General features: G+C 29.8%; 3 protein-coding genes across 3 annotated transcripts; all 3 read right to left on the reverse strand.

The window, feature by feature from the left end:
• Window positions 1-3,762: 3,762 nt before the first annotated feature.
• On the reverse strand, window positions 3,763-5,914 carry LOC107167328 (uncharacterized). The gene is made up of 4 exons (XM_089214982.1): window positions 5,728-5,914; window positions 5,476-5,599; window positions 4,481-5,428; window positions 3,763-3,865 (listed from the first exon to the last, which is right to left on the reverse strand). The coding sequence occupies exons 1-4, from the start codon at window positions 5,912-5,914 to the stop codon at window positions 3,763-3,765; spliced, it is 1,362 nt and encodes a 453-aa protein (XP_089071108.1).
• Window positions 5,915-9,080: 3,166 nt separating this feature from the next.
• On the reverse strand, window positions 9,081-9,602 carry LOC149061424 (uncharacterized). Its single transcript, XM_089214983.1, has one exon. It carries the CDS (start codon window positions 9,600-9,602, stop codon window positions 9,081-9,083), a length of 522 nt encoding a protein of 173 aa, XP_089071109.1.
• A 1,224-nt stretch (window positions 9,603-10,826) lies between these two features.
• Window positions 10,827-14,713, reverse strand: LOC149061425 (E3 SUMO-protein ligase ZBED1-like). The gene is made up of 4 exons (XM_089214984.1): window positions 14,593-14,713; window positions 14,115-14,452; window positions 13,784-14,044; window positions 10,827-10,985 (listed from the first exon to the last, which is right to left on the reverse strand). The coding sequence occupies exons 1-4, from the start codon at window positions 14,711-14,713 to the stop codon at window positions 10,827-10,829; spliced, it is 879 nt and encodes a 292-aa protein (XP_089071110.1).
• Window positions 14,714-20,543: the final 5,830 nt, after the last annotated feature.

A 20,543-nucleotide genomic window follows, 5' to 3' on the forward strand; every position in this document is an offset into this window, starting at 1 on the left:
CAACTAGCAAAAGTATTAAAATTAAAAATTTTAAATCATATTTAATTTCATAATTCGTTGCTTTTTTATCTTTGTTACCTATTATATAATTTGTAAATTCTTATGATGTCATGATTGCATTTATTAATTATTTATTTGAATTAATATTATTATTATTATTATTATTATTAAGTTTCTTTTTATAATTATTTATATTTTATTATTCATTATTATATATTTTATATTTATTTGTTTGAATAAATATTTGAATTATATTTTTTGGGTTTTCATTCTTGTTCCTTCATTAGTAATTTAAGTTTGTTTTTAATTTTTTTTATTTTGTATTTTAACAACCTACTATTTAAATATTATTAGATCGTTGCTCTCGAATCGAATCAATGGAAACGCCGAAACGGAATGAGTATTGTTCTTGTAAGCAGTGGCGGTTCAAAGGGGGTGTATTTTAATCATGAGATTCACAAAAATATCAAAGGGTGGGGGTGGGTGGGTGGGTCTTATGGTTGGAAAAAGTAGACTAGACCATTTTTGCAGGTTGATGATTTAAATATTAAATTATGAACAATAAATATAATATATAGCCATATATTATATGTGTAGGTACTCAGCAGATAATGTACAGTAATAATTAATGACTAATAACCATATTTTAGGGTGGGTGGTGTAAAAATATTAAACGTAATTCGAGGGAAAAAGAGTTCAAGCCGCCACTGCTTGTAAGGAATATAAATTATTTCTCTTTTTGGTTTGTAGAGGATAATATTATTTTATTATTTCCTAGGAAATGACATTGACATATCGGTTTTATATTTTATTATTATTTAATTTTGTTATGACTTTCAAAATGAAAAAAAAATGAAATTTTAAATGGTGTTTAAAGTGTTTTGAAACAATATTTAAACAAATTTATGTCATACTCTCAAAAATATTATTCTCTATCGTTTTTGTAATGGGTGATTTTACTCTAAAGATAACTCAAAAATATAAAAAACATGATTTTGCGTAAATGCGTTTTGTCTATGTTGTGCATGGAAAACAAACGGTGCGCCGACATCCTCCATTCACTTAATAATTAATAATAATAATACATAATTTTAACGAAGCAAGCTTGTTTTATTCAGAAATCTATTTCGGTATAAACGCAGATAATGATCGTGCCGGTCGATATCTATTATAATTATAGAACATAATAGAAGCGACAGCTATCAAAATCCCATTGATCACCGAAAAATATTTCTGTTGACCTTGAGCTGAAGGCTCGGCATGATGTTGGCAGTGGATGACCGGTATGATGTTGTAACCGTATCGCAATGCTTAATGTATTTTCTAATTTTTAAAAATTTAAATTATCAATATCACAGAAAAAAGTGATAACAGTCGAAACATGCTACAGATTTTAAATTACAATATGGTTAAAACATCATGCCGAGCTTCCACTGCCAACTTCATGTTGAACCTCCGGCAAAATGAAAACAAATCGATCAGCTGTTCGACTGTCGCTTCTATTATGTTCTATGTTATTATTATTGACTATTAATACAATTCATAATAATGATACTGATACACCGACCAGCGCTACCTATTGATTATTATAATATAGGTTAGGTTTAAACTTATTTTAATTCTTATCAATTACCGGTGGTCCAAAAACGTCAGTGATACTACCGAAATATATTAAATATTGCATATTATAATATATTAATGAAATTTATTTTTGATTATTATAATATAGGTAATTGTTATTAATTGTTTATTGTATTAAATTGTGTTCGTAATAAACTGTTATAAGTATTATTCTATTCAGTGGTGTTAATTTATAAGTATAATGGATTTAACACTAAGTAATTACATTAGGAGTATGACTAAGGAAGTTAAAAAAAGGTACCTAGAAAAGATATACAATATTGACTCCCATGATCCATATTTTATGCTTAAAGATCCATCTATTAAATGGTCTAACAATTTAGATTTAGTACCAGATGTAACATATCCTGATATATTTAATTACCTTGTTTTAACTAAAAGTGCATACACTTTACAAGAGTTTAAGGCTTATAAAAGTTTAGAAGCTTATAATTTTTTTGTAAGTGGATGGATATCCAATGTTAAATGGCTTGATATTAATAATAATACGCTTGTAGTTTCAGAGGTAAGTTTATATGCTTAAAAGCTCCTATTATAAATGTTTATTTTGCTTGGTGTAATTTTGCTTCTGCTTTTAACAATTTATAGGTGAATCATTCTCAACGGTTGAATGACACCAAACTTATACCATGGCTTATTTTAAAAAAACCGGGTGATGTGTTAGCTGCACACTGTACTTGTATGGCTGGTCTAGGAGAATGTTGTTCGCATGTTGGCGCTGTTCTATTTTTTCTTCAGTATAGTTGCTTGAAAAAAACTGAATCAGAGAAGTCAGTTACTGATGTCTCAGCATATTGGGTTACCCCTTCTAAGAAAAATACTGAACCAAAAAAAATATCTTGTATTGATTTTAGTCATCCAAAAACTATTGATCCAAATTGTTCACCTACATATAATTCAAAAAATGATTTGATTAAAATACTACTCAAAACACTTCAAGATAATGATACTTTTCATAGTTTTCTTTCTAAGTTAGAAAAAATAAATAGTAATGCTGGTATTTTAAAGGTAGTAACACCTTATAATTTAAAATTTAAAGTTAACTCTTTCCCTAAAAGTTTAAATGGAATTTATAAAGATGAGAACACTCTACTTAGTAGAGAAGAGCTGCTCACTTTAGGTTCTAGTATGAATTTTTCTTTAACTGTGAATGATTGTAACCAAATTGAAGAACTTACTAAATTACAGTCACAGTCTAAAGAATGGTACTTGTATAGAAGTGGACGTATAACTGCATCCAGAGTCAAGGATGTGTGTTCTGTAAAAACGTACAACTCAAATATAAGTCTTATTAAATCTATTTGTTATCCCTTAAATAATAAATTTAAAAATGCAGCAACAGAATGGGGTAATACTAATGAAAGTAATGGTCGATTATTATACATTAAAAAATTACAAAACAACCACATAAATTTTTCAGTTACTGAATCTGGATTAGTTATTAATTCAAATATCCCATACATGGGGGCAAGTCCAGATTAACTGTGACTGTTGTGGAAAAGGTTGTCTGGAAATAAAATGTCCCTACAGTGTAAGTCAGGGAAAAGATATAGAAAATCTTGACTATTTAACAGATGGAAAATTTAAAAACAACCATCCATACTTCTACCAAGTTCAAACACAGATGCTGATTTGTGGTGTAAATTATGCAGATTTCGTTATTTGGTCGCCAAACAACTATCACATAGAACGCATCAATATAAACCATGAATTGTGTAATGAAATAATAATTAAATCAAAATGGTTCTTTTATGAAGCTATTTAACCTGAGTTACTGGGAAGATTTATTACTTCAAATGCTGACAACAATCTTGTTTCAACTACAAATCAAGAGTCTTTAAGTGGACAAACATATCCTTATTGTATGTGTAAAACAGACAAAGGGGGTAAAATGTTAATGTGTTCTCAAGAAGGGTGTTTAAATCTTTGGTACCATTATACATGTTTAGGTATCAAACGCAAGCCAAACAAAAATTGGAAATGTTCAACCTGTAAATAATATTTTAACTATTGTCTTTTATGTAACAATTTTGTTTTATTATTTTAGTTAAAGAAACTAATAAACATTTCATATTTATAATTAAGTATGCTTAAACAAATTAGGTATGAATATATATGTACTTATTCTAAAGGTACAACTGAACTACATAAATTCATTAATGAGCAACATACAGTGACAATCGAATCAAGGAGACATGATTTGTCACTTTGGTGTCTAAGGGTACTTATTTGACATAGACATAATAATATATGGACTGCGCTCAGAGAGAGAAAACCGGGACCGATATAAACTGAGAGAGATAGCGATTGTTGGGGGCAAGCATGGAAGAAACTATTGAATATTTTTATTTAAGCCATGAAATAATCATTATCTAGTTTCTAGTATCACCAATGTCCAAAACAACAGTCAAGTGTCAACAAGTATAAACTAAAAAGTAAGAACGGCAAAACAAGTTTTCATTATTATTTTTAAAATATTGTTTAAAAAATAATAATAATTATTTTTTAAGTTAAATAACAGTAAATAACAGTAAATAACACTATAATAACACAATAAGTCGCTTGTTCGCGTATATATATGGATTATATAATCGTCAGTCGATGTAAAAACATGGAGTGACTATTATAATTTATAACTATTATAATACCAATATAATAATTATAATATTTACTATTATTACACATTTATTAATAATAAACATATTCATGGTGTATAAAATATAGACGTATTTCTTCCATGACTGTCCCCAACTATCGCCATCTCTCTCAAACAATTTCGACGACCTGACATGATAGACTGGGGGTGAGGAAAGCGCAGTCCATATATTATTATGTCTATGTTATTTGAACAGGGCCATTAAGTATTTTATATTTTGAACGAGTTAAACCTATAACTCGTTCTACATGAATTCGAACAGACGCTATTTTTCTTGTTTCCTCAATACTACAAGGATGTAACTGAGGTTGTCCTTTAGTAAATGCAGGAGTTTTTAATGTAGCATAATGAAATCCAATACTTTCATTTATTGTAAACCCTCGATCAGCTAACACTATATCCCCAGGCAATAAATTTTCTAAAAAGTCGCAATTTTCTGTAATATGCTTATCACTGACTCTACCACCCCAACCTTCGGATATATATGAAATAATACCTTGTGGAGTAATTGCAATCAAATATTTTACAGTGTTTTTATTTTTATAAGATGACCACGTTTGAGCTCTGGCCTTTAAATTCGATGGTTTTTCAATTCCAATCTCAAAACAATCAATTATCACTGCAACAGAATTGCCAAATGCATTGAAAAATGATCTAGGCATTAAGGTACGTAAACATTGTCTATCAGGCCAGTAAATTAATTTTTTGAACATGTGTTCTAAAAGATATATTACCTTACGAAATATATTAGAAACAGCTGAACAAGTAATATTAAATCTGTAACCCAAATCCACAAATGGTAAATTTAATCTTAGTTTCATTAAGCATAATAATAACTTTTGGAATTCTGATAATCTTTGATTGCTGGAAGTTAACCCTGGTTTAATCTGCTCAAGTATTAAGTTAAATAGTTGAATGCTCTCTAACCCAGTATAATATGTTAACATTTTTGGTCTATTATTAAAAGTTATTTCACTTAAATTTAAATAATTAATTTCAGATTTTAATTTTGATATTAATAAGTTATTTTGTACTGAATCATTTTGTAATGTTTGTATGTCCATCATTGTCATTTCAGTTGAAGACGATATACCAGTGTCGATTGGCATATCTTCATTTTCTATATCTTCAATAACTAAATCCTATACAGAAAATTTTGTTGAATAATTAGGACCAATTTTAAAACTAAATTTGGTATTTTTACATTGTTAATTGAAATTTTGGTATTTGGTTCATTAATTTTATTTGTGAATAATTTCCTTTTAGTAGCTCTTTGATACCTTTTCATGACTGGAGAAGTAGCTACACCTAATATTTTTTAACAAAGATTTAATTGATGTACTTTTAACAGTTATTGTGAATTTAGTTTTACACAAACCTATCATATTAAATTTATAAATTCATCATTATAACTATACCTAATAATATACTCTTACCATTAGTAACGCAATAACCCATATTTAATGTTGGACACCAATCTGGATCATTTTCGTCTTGGTATTTGGCTGGTTTACCAGATTTAAAATGAACAGAACATACACGCATATAGTCAATATTTTTATTTGCTAGATCAAGTCTACGTAATGATTTCAACCAAGCATTTTTTTGTTTATTCATTTTCATTTTCAGGTCTGACGCAGCATTCATCTTAACTTTTGGAAAACGATAGAAAGAAATATTTTTGTTTGTAGTTTTATTAGAACACCCAAAAATGGCACAAATCGTAGGCATTTTAATTTAAAAAAAATATATCAGAAATGTTTACAGTCAATAGTTCAATTTTCAATAACTATTAACTAATTGTATTACTTAAAGTATCTATTTACTATTATATTATAGTATTTGACCACTAATATTTTGATTTTTTGGACCACCGATTACTGATAACAGATAATTGATAACAATGTGCGGCCATACTATAATGATCAATTAACAGTCCTTATTAACATAATATAAGTTGCCGAAAACTCCTATACCATGGGCTATCTGTCTATTATAAAATCAATGGTTTTACCCAGTGCTCGAAATGAAAAATTTTACGAACCGGAACGTTTAAAAAATTAATATGAGTATTATAATATTAATTTTTAATTTTAATTATTTTAAGTAATTTTAAGCTTAAAAAATTTACAATTCAAATTGAATACATAGTTTATAATAATTTCCATAATGCTGAATATTTGTCGTCAATTTTTTTGTCACGTTTGCGACTTGCATTGTCATCAGCAGCATGTCCACCTTTGGCTAACCATGACCGTACATATTTTTCAGGACGAAATTCAGTGAGTGGAGGGCCAACACAATTAATAAATAAAAGTGCAGAGACTGTACTAATATTTAATGAAGATCTGAGAGGTGTTATAATTCCAGCAAGTTGGGATATGTACATCACAGTCGGAACTTTCAACATTTTCGACGACCGTTTCAGGATGTTCTAATGCTACTTTTTTATTTGGATTTTCTGTTTCCAATGAATCGTTCGGACGTTTGTTGACCCAATTTAATAAAAACGAACTCATAATTTATAATAATTATAATACTTAAAAGTAAAATGCACCTCACACATATACTGATGCAGTAACTGACCGCACTCGAAGCAAAACACCGACTAAATATATTGTGACATTGTCACTTGTCAAGTATTATCAAACTACAATCAAAATATAATTAGGTAGGTATACACAATGTACACATGTATAACGATTACAGATAGTCGGTAGATAGAGTTTGTTACAATTTGTGACAGAATACGTTATCGATAGTAAATTGGGTATTTTTACGTTTTATTGCCTTTTATTGCGATCACGACTTTAATTGTATAGCGTAGCCTGTGGGAACTTTTCGGTCATTAAATCGTTTACGTTTTTATTTCGAATAATTGCGATAATACGATAAAACGATTATACACGCGTGATGTCAGGTGAAGCCTCATGGAGTTACAAATTAAACTTCTCTCTATATTAATTATTAAGTATATTACCTATATTAATTTTATATTTTGTCGAAAGGAAATTTTATAATTTTAATCCTCGAAATTGTGATACTGTGAATTATTACGAAACGGAACTCTTAAATTTTAATTTTAACCAACGGGAACGGACGCAAAGTTTATTTTACGAACCGGAACGCCGTTCCGGTGCGTTCCGGTCCATTTCGAGCACTGGTTTTACCTATAAATTGTTTATGACTTAAGTCATATATTTATTAATACTGTACATCGTACTGTCTAATTTACCTTCCGTACAATAATCGTTGAGTATTCATCTTTTCCAATCGAATTCGTTTTGAATGTTTTTTCAATATTTTTTAAAGCTCTATCTGAAAGCCTCTCTATTGTTGTTGGTGGTATGTCCGTATCTGGTCGAGGATCGCATATACTAAGAAATTTAATTGATTTTGGAATAGACATCGATAGTGTTTTTTCACTGAAGTTCATTCTATAGCACAAAGTTATGTTTCTGGTCACATCATTTAATTTGGCTGGTATAATTGAATATCGAATTGTTTTTTTCAACTCATAAACTGACGGAAATTTAAATTTAATATTATTTTTAATTAAAAAAAAATATGTTTTAATCAACGAATCGTACGAACACTTTAAAAGACTTACACCCAAGCAAGTACATTGAAATGTGTGTGTTGTCGATAATCAATACTAAAGGTCGATTCACACATAACAGTGACGTGACGTGACGTGACATCAGTGAGCTTCAGTGAAAAAAAAATATTAATAGACCGTGATAGACCGTGCGTGTTCACACGCGTCCGACGCAGTGAATCTCCGACGTTCACAGTGCTCGTCAGGCATCCGTGATAAAAAAAAAAATACGTCGTCGCCGATATTTTTTGTTTTCACGGACGTCAAAATACAAATTTTGACTAGTGTATTTTACTGTAAGTTTTGGTTTTATGTTTTTATGTAAAATATTTATATCATGAACGACGAACTTCTAATTGAGTTGGTACGGAACAGACAGGTTCTTTATGATTTAAAGGACCCAAAGTATTTGAATTCCAATTTGAAGGGAGGAATATGGCAGGAAATTGGCGAGGAAATGAAGAATGATGGTGAGTATTTGTTATTTGTTATTATTATTATTAGTAGTAGTAGTATTCAACGTTCATATTAACTATTAGTTTAATACATGTGTATCAGTATATTATGTGAAATAATTTAAGTTGGAAATTATCACATTTTTTCAACAAAACTAGAAATTGCCCCAGTATAAAATAAAATAAAATAAATAAAAGTAGCAATCGACCGTCGTCGGGTCATTCCGCGTATACGCGCATATTTTTGAACACAAATAGATAAAATATTATAATTAATTAAATATAGAATATGCCCGGTCGTCGCCGTCGCGCGTCGGTGCGATAAGCATGCGACGACGACAGAACAGCGTCCAACAGCTATATATAGAAAAAAAAAAAGAATGGTTTAATGTATATTTATTTATTTTACATACTTATTATTATTTATAATCGTAATAATAATTAAATGGTTAGGTATGGTAATCAATGCATTGTTACGTTTTAATAGTTGATTAAAATGTGATTTTGCGATGGAACTGATCCAGCTTCTGAAGAAAAATAATCTTTGAATGCATCTCTTATTTGAAAAGCTTCTCTGGTAGCATTTCCAACTCGATGGGACAGGTTTCTTATTGCTGAGTTTACTTGATTGTTATCGTTACCAATTGCATCTCCTCTGATGACAGGTGCAGCTTCATATTTTCGTATGAAATTATACAAGACGCAGCTGGCCAATATTATGTTGTCTACATTATCTGGTAATGATTGTATCTGCCTGTTGTACAATCTGAATTTTTGACATAGGATTCCGAAACTCTTCTTGCACAACTGAGACGATAATAATTCTTTTTGAATCGTCGAGTTCCTGACCGGGGTAAGGGCGCATAATGTATGTCTTTAATGGAAATGCCTCATCGCCAACAATTACATGAGGAAGTTCAGTGTTTATGCCCGGAAGTGATGAAGGTCCAGGTACCGATAAATTACCCGATTCAAATGCTTTACCAATGTTAGAATTTGACCAAAAACCTCCATCACTGTTTCGACCATAGGCACCTAAATCTACTGCAATGAAGTTATAATTTGCATCAAACATGGCTAGCAACACAACTGAAAAAAATTTCTTGTAATTGAAGAATTGAGAACCACTGTTTGGTGGAGCCTGTATGCAGCAATGTTTTCCATCAACAGCTACTATACAATTTGGGAAATTCCAAATATCTCTAAACTCATGTGCGTATCTTTTCCAATCTTCTTCTAATGGTTCAGGCATCACTTCATTTATCAAAGCTTTAATAATTGCACTACATGTTTCGGTCACTATTGACTGTACAGTGGAGTGACCAATCCGGTAGCTGAATGATATTGTTTTAAATGAATCGCCTGTCGCCAGATATCTGAAATAAAAATATATTTGTAAAACAGTTACATACTAATAATTATATAATTTTTAATATTTAATAATAATATTTAAATTTAAATAAGGTGAAACTAGCTCTGCTGATTATAATTATAATAATTTATATTTTTGTCTGCACAGTTGGTAATTGCAAAGCAAGGTGGAATAACATACGAGACAACTTCAGAAAGTCTTTGAGTAAAAGAAGAACCACAAGTGGACAAGCTGTTAAAAAAGTGAAACCGTACAGATTTGAAAGCCAGCTACAGTTTTTACTTGAATACATGGAAGAACGCGAAACAAAGGGGAACATTGGAAGGCATCCTGACACTGAATATGCAGAACTTAATAATGATGATGAAGGACAAGAATCTCTGCAAACAACTGATATTCCTAATTCTCCAGAAGTATCCAAGCAACCAGTCAGCCAGTCACTCACCCAACATAATCCTACTTCTAGCAACGATACACTTTCTCCAGAAATATCCAATCAACCAGTCAGCCAGTCATTCACCCAACATAATCTTTCTTCTAGAAACGATACACCTTCTTTCTCTGCTGTGAAATTTGCTAAGCCTAGTAGGAAAAAAAATATTCAACCTGAGACAGCAGCATCTACACTCATGAAGTACATACTTGAAAAAAGGAAGAAGAGACAAAATCAAGCGAAAGTAGACTACCCACTATAACTTTGGATAACCCTATCGACTGTTTCCTCTTTGGGATATCACATACTTTAAAATCACTACCTCCATACTTGCAGAATATAGCAAAGACTGAGATTTTTTCTACAGTGCAAAAGTTGGAGTTGCAAACGATGCAAAATTACTATCCTCGACATTCAAATCAGTTGGAAACCATTGACGAAACTTCCTCTTCCCAAGATACAGCAAAAGAATATTGGCAAAATTTCATATCTAATTAATTATAAATTATATCTAAATGTATGTTAATTTAAAATGTATGACGCATGACGCACACACGCACATCCACACATCGCGCTAACACATCCCCACTGTTGCTTCGGTCACGTGATCGATGCTTTTGTGCGGAATATAACCGGCGGCGATCACAACTGGTCGCCACCGAGTCATCATCTCATTTTGAACAGACTATATATAATGTTGCAAATTCTCCTTCGGTGTCTCGAAACTTCCAAATAGGATGAACCCAGTGTCTTCTTTTTTCCTTCTTTTCGTCCTCGTCCAAAAGCAATGCTATTATACTAAGCTCTTCTATACTAAAATCCATGGTGCACTTAAAAAGTGAATTGATTAAATAAATTAACACTAAAAATTAAATTCTGAATAACAGACAGTAGACAGTAGACACGACTGATATAGGGAGCACTGATAGGAAAATGTACGGTATTGTGAGGATGGACGTGAAAAATACATCACGGATGGCAGTGGACACGAAAGGCTACGGGCACGGGAACAATAGTTCAAATCGTTGGTTAAGCGCATGATTCTACTCGTATGTTTAGATTATGTTTATACAAACAAAACTCTAAGTTTACACCAAAATAAAATGATTAAATGTTTAAAGTGTTTTTGTAATCTTTTTTTTATTTATGCTTTCAAGTTGTAGTGCATATTTACATTATGTAAAGCAGAGGTATCCAAATATTTTACGATAACACCCAATTCGGAAACATTTTATAATTTGGTGACCCTCAACACATCTTATTAACTTTTTATATGTTTTATCAACGAACGTTTTCTTTAAAAAATAACCTTTAGTGCACCATTGTTATGGTTACGCGTCATTGGTATACTCTTAATCCTTATGGATTATGATTAAAAAATTCAGTAATCACCACGACATGGTAACTTTTTTATACCAAAGTATAAAAAGTATAAACGTACAATATGATATTATAGTAAGTATAGTTACACAGAATAAATTTTATTTTCAATATTATGAATCACATAATATTATATAATATTATAATATTTTAGAGTAATTTTTCATTGAATATTTTATAATATGAAAAATAAATATATACTTCAAAAGTTTCTTACAAATAGTTACAAATAGTAATAAAAAAATTTCTTCGCGTACCACCTACGAGCCTTCCGCGTACCACGGGTTGGGAACCTCTGCTATAGATAATATGGTTGTGGGAACGAACTGTGAAAATGTGAAGCTCAAAACGTGTATTGGCTTTTACACCAGCACACAGCGCTCTCTAGGTAATAAATTGTATGACTTCATTAATAAAATATAATTATTCTAATATTTTGTTTCTGTGCTTCTATCATAAATCTTGTTCTTCAATTTATTTATTTATTTATTTTTATTTGAATTAAGCCTCGGCAACTATGGCCATTGGCAACAATGGGTTTAACTCTAAATTATTTACATGATATATAAGTTACATATTAAATACTATTGATAAGGTTGGACTTAGTAATAAAGGTTATTACCCAGGTTATTATTTGTCTCTTTAATTTATTATACAGAAGTAAAATATAGTAATACAAAAATATTAATGTTCATCTATAAATTCTATATAAATATTATAAATAGGTAGGTATGCAATAAATAAATATTCAGGTTTATAGTTTATAGTTCACACAACAATTAGCCATAATAATATATTTTTAAAATATTAAATCAAATATCTATAGCCGTAACCGTAGTCTACTGGTCTATAAAAAAGGTCTAAAAGGTTTATAGTCCGCAAATCTACATAATATCATAGAACAATAATATAACGAAAATATACTATAAATAGCCGTTGTACAATTAGTTCTATCCACGGCTATAAATATTATCTGTAGCCGTGGTTCTATCAAATGCCGTAGATGGCGTGACAGGCTCGTCATTTTAGTCACGTGACTTTTCAATAAGATTCCGGCTCGGCTTATTGCGTTGTTTAGTATAGGCCGTTCCGCAACCATATTATCTATAGCCGTGAAGTCATCTGGTTATTGAGATTACGTATCGCGAATAACCAGGATGTGGACCAACCGGTCGCACGAGCGTGGGAAGCTGCAATATCATAGAATTACACACGTACGCTTTTGCACGACTCGGCCATGGACACATACTTATCTTATCGATAGGAGAGGAAACGCAGAGAGTAGGACTATATAGGAGAGCCCCGATTAGACCCAATTCAGACGTGAGCCACCAGAGTCAGTGCAAGCACCTTCACGCCAGACACCAGTCCAATTTAATTATTCGGACTCAGAATATTTTTGAATTAAATCATTATTGTTCAATAATAGTGTTTTATTCACATCATAATCAAATAAATGTCTAATAATTAATCACCAATCAAGTTGTTATAATTATTTCATTCAATCCATCTACCACAACACAAGTCGTTCGAGCAGACGGGTAACCTAACTTCACCACCCTTATCTCTTAACTTAACCTAACCGGCTGCCAGATTCTAGTGGTGGGAATTATCGTTCCTTTCGTGGAATCGTTCCAATCGGTACAGTTCCAATAAAGTACCGATTCCAATATATTCGTTACATCGGTACAATCAGTACATTCTTTCTTTAGTTACACTTGTTACTTGTACTTACTCACATTCGTATAGTTCCTCGCGGAACGATAAAAATACTTATATTCAAATGTTTACTCATTCTTGCAATGGATATTTAATATTTATGAACGAATATGCTTCGTAGCTCGTAGGCCTATTATACAACACTATTTAACTGTATTCGGGAAAAATTAACTTTAAATAATTAAATTTGTATCAGAAACACTATGTTTTTGTAAACATTGTTTACAATATTACCTACGAATCATTATATAAATACCTTTACATTTGAATTTTGAAATGCTTAATAAAAAATTATCATCGTTTTAATATTTTTCAAAACGCTACAATTATATTAAATGAACTATAGACTCAAAAAAAACAAACCACATAAATAATAAACATATTTATTTTCAGCAAAAAAAATAAAAAAAAAATAAATAAACTCAAACTTCTAAAATTAACTTAGTTACTTGCCTAAGCCTAAAACGGATAAAAATTAAAAATTAAATAATAGTATTTAATAATTACTGTTTAAAAATATCAACATTACCGTGTTTTTTGTTGACAATCTATTACGTCTTTCGGAAATGGTGTAGCCAGCTTTTGAAAAGGTCCTTTCACTCGGAACTGATGTTGATGGTACACACAAACGCATTAACATCAAATCAAATAAATTTGGATAGATTTGTTTTCTGTCATTCCACCATTTAAGAGGATCTGATTTTCGGTCTAGTATAGGTTCATTCAAATATCTATCCAACTCCACGATAGCCTCAGATGTTGGTGTGTTGACTGAAGTTGAAGTAGACACCTAAAAATCATAAACTAATTTTATAAATCACTTAAATATCAAAATATCAATGATAATATAATGTATGTACCCGAGAGTCAAACTGTTGCCAAATTTCAGAAGTTTCGTTTCCACGATCGGTCGGTATGGTTTTCTCATTTTCTTCATTTTCTGCTGGACTTTGATTTAAACGAATAATTGTTGCAACTCTTTGTACTATCTTTTCGTATGTTTTTTGATATGTATACTGATTATTAAATGCTTTTTTTTTAAACCGTGGATCTAAAATAGTCGCTTCTGTTAAAATAGGCTGATTTTCGATATTTTCAAATTTAGCATTGGCTTTTATTACCATTTTAGAAAGCATCAAATGTATAGCATTTGGTAAATTTGGTTCTTTTTCTTTATTTTTTATATGTGAATGTAACGCTTTTATAAAATTAACACTTTAGAAATCGAAATGCCTTTTTCGCTACTTAGTTCGATAGTAACTTCTTTAAACGGTTTAAATATTGTACAGTAGTGTTTTATTAGTTCAAAGTCTTCGTGTACTAAATTATCCATATTACCTATTATTGCAATTGTACTCATAAGAGGTTCTTTATTATCGATACACCATTGAAACATGTCATACGTGGAGTTCCACCGCGTACAAACGTCTTGAATTAACTTTAATTCCGGGTATCCCATTTGTTTTTGTGCATTTTTAAGTTTTAAATTTGCTTTTGTACTTCGTTTAAAATATTCAACGATGGTTTTTACTTTTTTGTGAACGTTTTTTATTTCACCTAGTCCAGATTGTGCAATTAGATTTAATGTATGCGCTAAACAGGGAATATGGCGCCAATTTTGATTCATGCCGGATTGCTGATGTTATATTCGCAGCATTGTCACTCACAGCAACTTTTACTTTTTCTGTTATATTCCAGTCTTTAAAACAATTATTTAAAAATAATGACAAATTTACAGCTGTGTGGGATTCCACCACGTTAAAACATCCAAGTAAAAATGTTTTTAAAACACACTCTTCTGGATCGATAAAATGTACAGTGACAGAAATAAAACTATCATTATTTATGGAAGTCCAGCCATCAGTTGTAAATGAAATATATTTGGCATTCAATAAATTATTTCTAACTTTTTCTCTTGTTTTCTCATACAACTGTGGTAAAATAGATTTCGAAACAGTTTTCCTCGATGGTAACTGATACCCAGGATTTAATAAATATATGAATTTTTTTAATTCAACATTTTCAACTAAACTGAAAGGTTGGAATTCTTTTGAAATCATAACTCCTAGCTGTTCATCAATTGTTTTTTGTTTTGAAACAGAAAGTGGTTTATTGTTAATAAAATACGAATCTACACTTTTTTGTGTGGGACGAGATTTATATATGACATTAATTGCATTGATTGATGTAGAAGGTTACTAATTAAAAATTAATGGTTTGGTGTTATAGTTGTATATAATGTTGCTTTTTGTTATTTAATTTGTTTAATTGAAGGATGATGTTTATCCATGTTATAAATTAACAAATGAACATTTTTTATTTGTTTGGTTAAAACAATGTAAGTAAATCTTAAAATCTATAATATGTACTAAATTTCAGTTTCAAAGTAATTATTAAAATATTAGCTTTTACATCAGTTATAAAAATTATTATTAAATTTAATAGTACAAATATTCCTATAAATGTTAGGTGTAAATAAGTTCCTAAATTATTAATGAAATAAATCTATAAATCTTTATGACATTTGTAAATTAATATAAACGATATTTAACCATTTTTCATTCACTTTATTTTATTAATATATATATATATATATATATATATATATATATATATATATATATATATATATATATTTATATATATATACATCATACATTGTATTTTGTATAAATTGATATAATTATATTTATATAATTTCTATATTAATATTTTAATTTTAACCAATACAGGACTGTAATAGTGTCGAAGTTGCTGACAAGTTTAGACACACTACAACAAACAAAAGTTTAAGTAATGATGCAGATCACTCTATTTCCTATAAACATTCGGATAATCCAGAAGTAGTTGAACAAAATTCTGTGGTAATCACTAGTTTCAAAAAACCAAATACCTTTGAATTAAAAATGTTTTTCAAAACTCACCCAGTTCAACCTTTTAATAATGTAATATTTAACCCATTACTTACATACTACCGAGTTAAAGATAATAACAACTATAAGCGTGAATGGTTAACTTATGAACATAGTAGTAAATTATTTTACTGTACGTTTTGTTTAGCTTTTTCAAAAAATTCTAACCGTTTTACTATTGGTTGTCAGTCAAATCCTCGACATTTATATCAGCGTCTTTGTGAACATGAAAAATCAGTTGATCATAGTCAATGTATAGATTCATATTTACTATATTCAAAACAAAAAGATCTCTATAATATGTTTACAAAGGAAAATCAAGCTGAGAAGTGTAAGAAAAGAGCTGTCTTAGATCGCATTATTGAAACAATAAAAATGATTGGTAAGAGAGGATTAAGTTATCGTGGTGCTAAAAACGCTGAGGCAGCTTATACTCTCAATGATGCCACAATAGATCATGGAAATTTCTTAGAAGTTCTTATATTGATATCAAAATTTGATCCTCTTTTAAAAGATCATATAAATAATGCTGTTTTAAAAAGTTCGAAATTCCATAACAATAACTAAGTGACTGGAAAAAAATCTTCAGGTCGCCCAGGCAGTCTAGTTACATTATTATCAAAAACAACCGCAGATTACATTATAGAAGCAATAGGACAATTAATGAGAAAATGTATTTCAGATGATATCAATGAAGCCCAGTTTTTTTCAATACAAATTGACTCGACGCAGGACATAAATGTTCATGATCAACTTTCTGTTATTATTCGATACGTAAATACTAATGTAAATGAACGATTACTAGGTTTTGTAAGATGCATTTCTGGAAAAGGATAACAATTGTGCAAATTGGTTTGTGAACTTTTGACAAAATCTGGATTGGATTTAAACAAATGTGTGGGTAGTTCTACCGATGGCGCTGCAAATATGCGTGGAGAATATAACGGATTTACTGCATGGTTAAAAAAGGAAGTTCCAGAACAAATACATGTGTGGTGCCATGCACATATTCTTAACTTGGTAATGACAGATGTCGCCAAAATATGCATAGAATGTGTCTCTTTTTTTGGTTTATTAAGCTCTATTGCTGTTTTTGTTCGTGAGTCCTACTTGAGAATGAATAAATGGGAAACAACAAGTAAATACAAATTTATATCTATTATTGGAGAAACTAGGTGGTGGGCCAAAGACCGTTGTGTAAGTAAAATATTTGGGTCATTTCATAATCCTAAAGATGCACTCTTTGTAGATATTGTTCAAACTTTAGATGAAATTTATAATACACCAAATTTTACATCAGATGTTAGATTCAAGGCTAAAGTTTACGTTGATTCGTTATTGAAATATGAAACAATTATATTAAGTCAAATTTTTTTACAAATATTTTCATCAACAACACCACTATCTCTTTATTTACAAACAAAAGGATTGGATATTTTTCAGGCTTACAAAATGGTCAAACAAACTACGAATACATTAAATAAACAATCTCGCAATTTTGAAAATATTTTAGAAGCATCAAACACTTTTACGGAATGGGCAAACATGACTCTTAATGATTTGGGTTTAAATATACCTCGAGAATTTACTGAACATAGAATTTCAAGAAAAAAAATAATGGCAGGAGAAATTAGTAAAGACGATCCAACAATAAACCAAGTAAACAAATATCGTATTAACGTATTTAATGTGATTTATGATCAAATTATAAACAGCATAAAACATAGATTTTCGGAACATGAAATATTTTCTAGTATTTCAATTTTAGATCCCTCTAATTTTATTTCAACTCTAAATTTAAGCCATATCGATATAGCAAAAAGACTTATCAAACTAACAAGTATTTTAAACAAATTTGATCCTAGCTTAACTGTAGGAACATTTACCGATGAAATTAAAGATTTTGCTTCTAAATGGCCTAAAATTAAACAACTTGCTGATGATGATGACCAGGAAAAATTATTACAATATGACGATAATGATGAGGACAATGAAGAAAAAATTGATGAAAACAAAAATACATGTAAAGATTGTATTGTATGTTGTTTTAAAGTTTTACAAATCTACAATTTACATTCCATGGCATATTCAAGTTTATTTTTAGCGTATAAGTTTATTTTAACGCTGTCTTGTACGCAAGTACGTTGTGAAACAGCGTTTTCAAAGTTAAAGTATATACTAAATAGACTCAGAAATTGTTTATCGCAAGACAAAATGGATACATTTTTATTAATGAATATTGAGAAAGACATTTTACAAAACATCAAAAATGAAGACGTCATACAGTTATTAATAGCTAATAAAAGTAGTTTATTAAAAAATTTACTAATTTGAAAATTATGTGACATAACATTTATTTTTATTTTTTGACATTTTACAGTAATATTGTTTAATAATAATTACAATAATAAACTATTAAAGTTTTACTTATGTTTTTTGTATAATATTATAATATAATTCCTAGTATGTTTGATTTATAATTGGAGAAAGAAATAGTAGTACTTGTATTTACATTAAGGGTCTATAAATTAAATCTTGTTATATACTAATAAAATTTGATAGGTTAAGAAAAAAATTGTTTAGGAACTTGAGCCGGTCTAGGTGGACAGCCCGGTAAGTAATTTCTTCCCAATCCGGCGCTGACTGACACCTATCAAAAGAAAATTTTATACATAAGTGGTTAAATTGAAAGCAAAAGTTCAAAGAATGTCCAATATTAAAGCATCATTAAAAAGTAAATTATGTGTAGCAAAAAAGTTTATAAAAAGTAATATCTACAAAGGTTTTCAAGAAAAAATAAACAAAACTACTTTAGAGTTTATCGAAAGCCAAGTAGGAAATCAACACAAAAAACTTAATGGTAGAAGGTATACGTTAAATGATAAAATATTTGCTCTATCTATTTCCAAGTCTTCTCCAAAAGCGTATAAGTTTTTATCTAAAATATTTGCCTTGCCTTGTGAAACTACATTAAATAATTTGCTTGAAAAAATACCTTTTATACCCGTCATTAATAGTCACATTGAGGAAAATACGAAGCACCAAGTGAAACAATTAAAACCAATGGACCGAACTTGCATAATTTTATTTGATGAAATGGCTCTTGAGCCTGGTCTAAAGTACGACAAAAAAAATGATTTAATGTTAGGTTTTGAAAATTTTGGGAAGACTCACAAACAAATTTGCAGACCATGTACTGGTTTTTATGATAAAAGGTGTAAGCAAAAAATGGAAACAACTTTATGCTTACTACTTTTGTCAAGGAACCACTAAAACAAATTAGTTAGTTACTTGTATTAAAGAAGCTGTAAAGAGTGTTAAAAGTACAGGCATTAACATAATAGCATCCGTGTGTGACCAAGGCCCTACAAATAGAAGTGCTATTAACTATTTACTAAATGAAACAAAGGCTTATTATAAAAATAAAGAGATGCATAGAGTTGCATATGAAATAGACAATGTTGAAATAATCCCAATATATGATGTCCCACACCTGACAAAATGTTTGAGAATAACCTTAGAACCAAAGACCTAGAATTTTTCATGAATGGGAAAAAATTACAGGCTTCGTGGGACCATATCATAGAATTATTTTAACCCTTTCAGACCTGATGTTTTTTTTTTAGAAAAAAAATTTTTTTTTGTAAATTTTTTATTAAGTCTATTTAAGGATGGTCTATGCATTTTTTTATAATTTTTGCACCTATATTTATAGAAATACAGGTAGGGTCACATAAATGAACCAGCGGTCTATAAGGAATGAATTGAACAACAGTTTTATTTTTTTTTAAATATATATAATATAATATTATTATAGCTAGACAAATAAACTAAAAATTTTAATGACCTTTTTATAATAAAATAAATAATATTAACACCTGTAAAACAATAAATGACATTTATAAAAACTTTTTATCAACTTAAAATTATGTAATTAATTATTTCTTTATTTTTTTGTATGAAACTCTTTGAAACAATTTCTGTCTGACGACAAACATAAATGTACATCACATTTTTCGCAGAATGTATGAGTTCTATGTTTTCTGGAGCATTCGGGGTTTTTGCACTTTGTTGGATTTTTCAGACGGTCAACAGCTGGAATATGGTCGATCGTATCATATCGTATTGCATCGGAGGGTATGCTGCTGTCAGTTCTGTTCAGTTTTTGACGCGACACTTCTGAGTCTGAACTTCTTGATAAATTTAGTGCACTTGTAGGTGACGCATTATTTAGAGGTCTACCTTTTCTCTTAGGTGTTGCAGATTTTCCACAATAAATTAACTCATTCGCTAATTGTAAACGAAAATGTAATAAATCCAAAGTTTTATTTTTTTGAACGTTTAACAGTTTAGCGTCTTCTAAATATTGTAGCCAGC

The sequence above is a fragment of the Diuraphis noxia genome, unplaced genomic scaffold (genome assembly GCF_037042655.1).
Source record: "Diuraphis noxia isolate RWA-SAM2 unplaced genomic scaffold, SU_Dnox_SAM2 contig0001, whole genome shotgun sequence".
Classification (NCBI taxonomy): Eukaryota; Metazoa; Arthropoda; class Insecta; order Hemiptera; family Aphididae; genus Diuraphis; species Diuraphis noxia.

Coding starts and splice junctions, on each gene's coding strand:
- LOC107167328 (XM_089214982.1), bottom strand. CDS start 5,914: ATGAATAAACAAAAAAATGCTTGGTTGAAATCATTACGTAGACTTGAT. Junction 5,600..5,727: donor TTGCGTTACTAATGGTAAGA/GTATATTATTAG, acceptor TATTAGGTGTAG/CTACTTCTCCAGTCATGAAA. Junction 5,429..5,475: donor ATACCAAATTTAGTTTTAAA/ATTGGTCCTAAT, acceptor GGATTTAGTTAT/TGAAGATATAGAAAATGAAG.
- LOC149061424 (XM_089214983.1), bottom strand. CDS start 9,602: ATGCCTGAACCATTAGAAGAAGATTGGAAAAGATACGCACATGAGTTT.
- LOC149061425 (XM_089214984.1), bottom strand. CDS start 14,713: ATGGGATACCCGGAATTAAAGTTAATTCAAGACGTTTGTACGCGGTGG. Junction 14,045..14,114: donor GGCAACAGTTTGACTCTCGG/GTACATACATTA, acceptor TATGATTTTTAG/GTGTCTACTTCAACTTCAGT. Junction 10,986..13,783: donor GATTGTCAACAAAAAACACG/GTAATGTTGATA, acceptor TCACTTTTTAAG/TGCACCATGGATTTTAGTAT.